The sequence below is a fragment of the Electrona antarctica genome (assembly GCF_951216825.1).
Source record: "Electrona antarctica genome assembly, chromosome: 14".
In the NCBI taxonomy this organism is placed as follows: Eukaryota; Metazoa; Chordata; class Actinopteri; order Myctophiformes; family Myctophidae; genus Electrona; species Electrona antarctica.
Window position 1 is genome coordinate 33,508,894 of NC_136795.1, and position 3,148 is coordinate 33,512,041.

General features: G+C 45.9%; 1 protein-coding gene across 2 annotated transcripts; it reads left to right on the plus strand.

Annotated features, from left to right (window-relative positions):
• Positions 1-465: 465 nt before the first annotated feature.
• Positions 466-2,632, plus strand: phospho1 (phosphoethanolamine/phosphocholine phosphatase 1). 2 transcript variants are annotated; one of them, XM_079521599.1, is made up of 2 exons: positions 466-571; positions 1,549-2,632. In XM_079521599.1, the coding sequence occupies exon 2, from the start codon at positions 1,670-1,672 to the stop codon at positions 2,516-2,518; it is 849 nt and encodes a 282-aa protein (XP_079377725.1). In that variant the 5' UTR covers positions 466-571; positions 1,549-1,669; the 3' UTR covers positions 2,519-2,632. The 2 variants fall into 2 exon arrangements, with proteins under 2 accessions (XP_079377725.1, XP_079377726.1); XM_079521600.1 differs by having other exon boundaries at positions 469-571; positions 1,710-2,632.
• Positions 2,633-3,148: the final 516 nt, after the last annotated feature.

Sequence of the window (3,148 nt, forward strand, 5' to 3'; positions counted from 1 at the left end):
ACATACGGACCTCTAAGGATTTCATGGGCGGATTCGTGAGTCGTGACACATGTATACGTCAGAAGCTCCCGGTGTTTTGACGGGCCATAAAGTGCACAGAAAACGCTCGTTCTCCGGAGAATGACTGAGAGCAAGTAAAGGGATAGCAATAACCCCCGTGGGACATCGCTTACAGCACTGGTGAAGTTTTTCTCTCTCTCTATCTCTCTGTTTTCTCAGTTGCCTCAGAGCAGGCAGTATTATTATTACTAGTATTATTAGTATTATTGTTATTATTGGTCATGTATCATTTCATTACCAATAACAGGCTGGATTTTGTCAAGAAAAGCAGATGTTCAACATATTCAAAGGATGTTCAAGGGTCGAATGATGACAAAGTAGTCCACAGCATTTGGGTTTACTTTTTTAGTAGACCTATTTATTTATTTTTTCCTGTTTTTACCTTTTTTAGGTTTGCACTGACTGCAGCTCCAGTGTGTAATAGGACTCGGAGTCGGTCCTAGGGTGATGTGGAGGATCGTGGCATAGGCATACCAGGCAACATCCGTTGACACACTACGAGAAAATTGAGGTAATAATCTAATATATGGTTTATACAGAGTGCATTGCCTCCAACGGTGTCGCTTGTCGAAAATATGTGATTGAATGATTTATTGAATAGCCTACTTTATTAACAGTTTCCAAAAAAGCACAGTGGCACAGATTTATACAAAAGAATGCTAAAAAGCATAACCCAATATTAAAGGGTTGCTGGTTTGAAGATTAGGCTATTTTTTGGCAATTAAGTAAATTAACCTCATACATTTTTAAAGCTTGCCTTTTTTCCACTCCCACCCTCATTGATTTTAAAGGAATGAAGTTTGCTTATCCACTATCACAATTAAACAGCCCACCAATCACAACATTGCTCACAATTCTCATGGGTGTATTTAAAGAGATTGGTGCATATTCTATTGATTCCATTTCCATTTTCTCTCTCAAAAGACTGCTGGTGGCTGGCTGGCACTGATGGTGTGGTGGAAGTAGGCTACTAGGCTACTCAGATTGCTAGTACAAGTAAAAGTAGCAATGCCACAATGTAGAAATACTCTACTACAAGTAATCATAGTAGGCGGACTAATGCATTAATGTGTTAATTAATTTAACTTGTAGATTAGTCTATAATAATGCTTATTGCATCTGTTAATTTATGTTTTGTATTAATTTTAATCCGCAAAGTAACTATAGTAATTAAAGCTGTCAAATAATCGTAGTGGAGTAAATGTATAATGTTTGAATTGTGAGATGTAGTGGTATAAGTACAAAGTATTCTAAAAATTCAAATATTCAATAAAAGTGCATACAAGTGTACATAAGTAAATGTTCTTACTTTTGTGGTGGCTGGGGCTTCATTTGTCTGTTTCTAAGACTGTCTTTTTGTTATTTGATTTGTTCAAATTTCTATCATAATTGTAACAGTAATTTTGTCTGTTTTTCATCTCCAATCTTTTCCTATATTCTGTTTCTTTTCCCCCTTTCTATCTATTTGTACACTAATACACTTCCCAGAAAGCCACCTTGCTTGGTAGCCTCCACGTTATGAGCCTTGCCTTGTGTGGGATGCTGGACAGTTGTCAAGAGTTTTGATGCCTCTTGGCACCAGTAAGAGGTGTGACAGTAACAGTCAATCATGAGGGAGTCTTTCTTCAACTGCTGTTCTGTTCCATCAGGCGAGGAGGTGCCACTGCGATCCAGACGCACCGCAAACATGGCCTCCCATCATTCATCACAGATCCCCAATGACAAGCGCTTCCTCATCTTCTTTGACTTTGACGAGACCATCGTGGACGAGACCAGTGATGACGTGGTGGTGCAAGCCTCCCCAGGGCAGCACCTTCCCGCCTGGCTGAAGGACACCTACCAGCCTGGCCGCTACAATGAGTACATGCAGCGTGTGCTCGCCTACCTGGCAGAGCAAGGTGTGACCGAGAATGACATCCGCAACGTCATGGAGAAGATCCCCGCGACCCCTGGCATGTTGACCCTCTTCCAGTTCCTCCGCACACGCCCCCCGCAGGACTTTGAGATCGTGCTGGTGTCGGACGCCAACACATTCTTCATTGAGTCGTGGCTCCGCCGCGTGGGCGCCCGCCAGCTCTTTCACAGGATCTTCGCCAACCCGTCCACGTTCAACAAGGACGGACGCCTGGTCCTCCGTCCCTTCCACACCCACGGCTGCCTGCGGTGCCCGGAGAACATGTGCAAGCAGGTGATCGTCAGGGACTATGTCACCCGCAGGGCGCAGGAGCGTGGCCGCCCATACCAGAGGGTGTTCTATATGGGCGACGGCGCCAACGATTTCTGCCCCGCCCTCATCTTGGGGCCAAAGGATGTGGTGTTCCCACGGCGAGACTTCCCCATGCACCGCCACATCACCGAGATCCACGAGGCCGCGCCTGGGGAGTTCAAAGCCATCACGGTGCCGTGGGCCAGTGCAGAGGAGGTGGTGCAGCGGCTTAGGAAGCTGGTGGCAGAGTAGAAATAAACACACACACGCAAGCGGTCTCACACACATACACACACACACACACACACACACACACACACACACACACACACGCAAGCAATCTCACACACACACACACACACACACACACGCAAGCAATCTCACACACACACACACACACACACACACACACACACACACACACACACGCAAGCAATCTCACACACACGCAAGCAATCTCACACACACACACACACACACACACACACACACACACACACACACGTGGGCGGCAGTGGCTCAGAGGTAGAGTGGCTGGTAGAACAGCCGGATGGGAACCTGTTCGATCCCGGGCTCCCCCAGAGTTAGTGTGAAATGTCCTTGAGCAAGACTCTGAACATCTAATTGCTCCCGATGTGCAGGTTGCTGCCTTGCATGGTTTCCTCCGCCATCGGTGTATGAATGTGTGTGTGAATGGGTGAATGTAAACTATATAAAGAGCTTTGGATAAAAGCACTATATAAATGCACCATTTACCACACACACACACGCACACACACACACACACACACACACACACACACACACACACACACACACACACACACACACACACACATACACACACACACACACACACACACACACAGGATTGATAGGAGG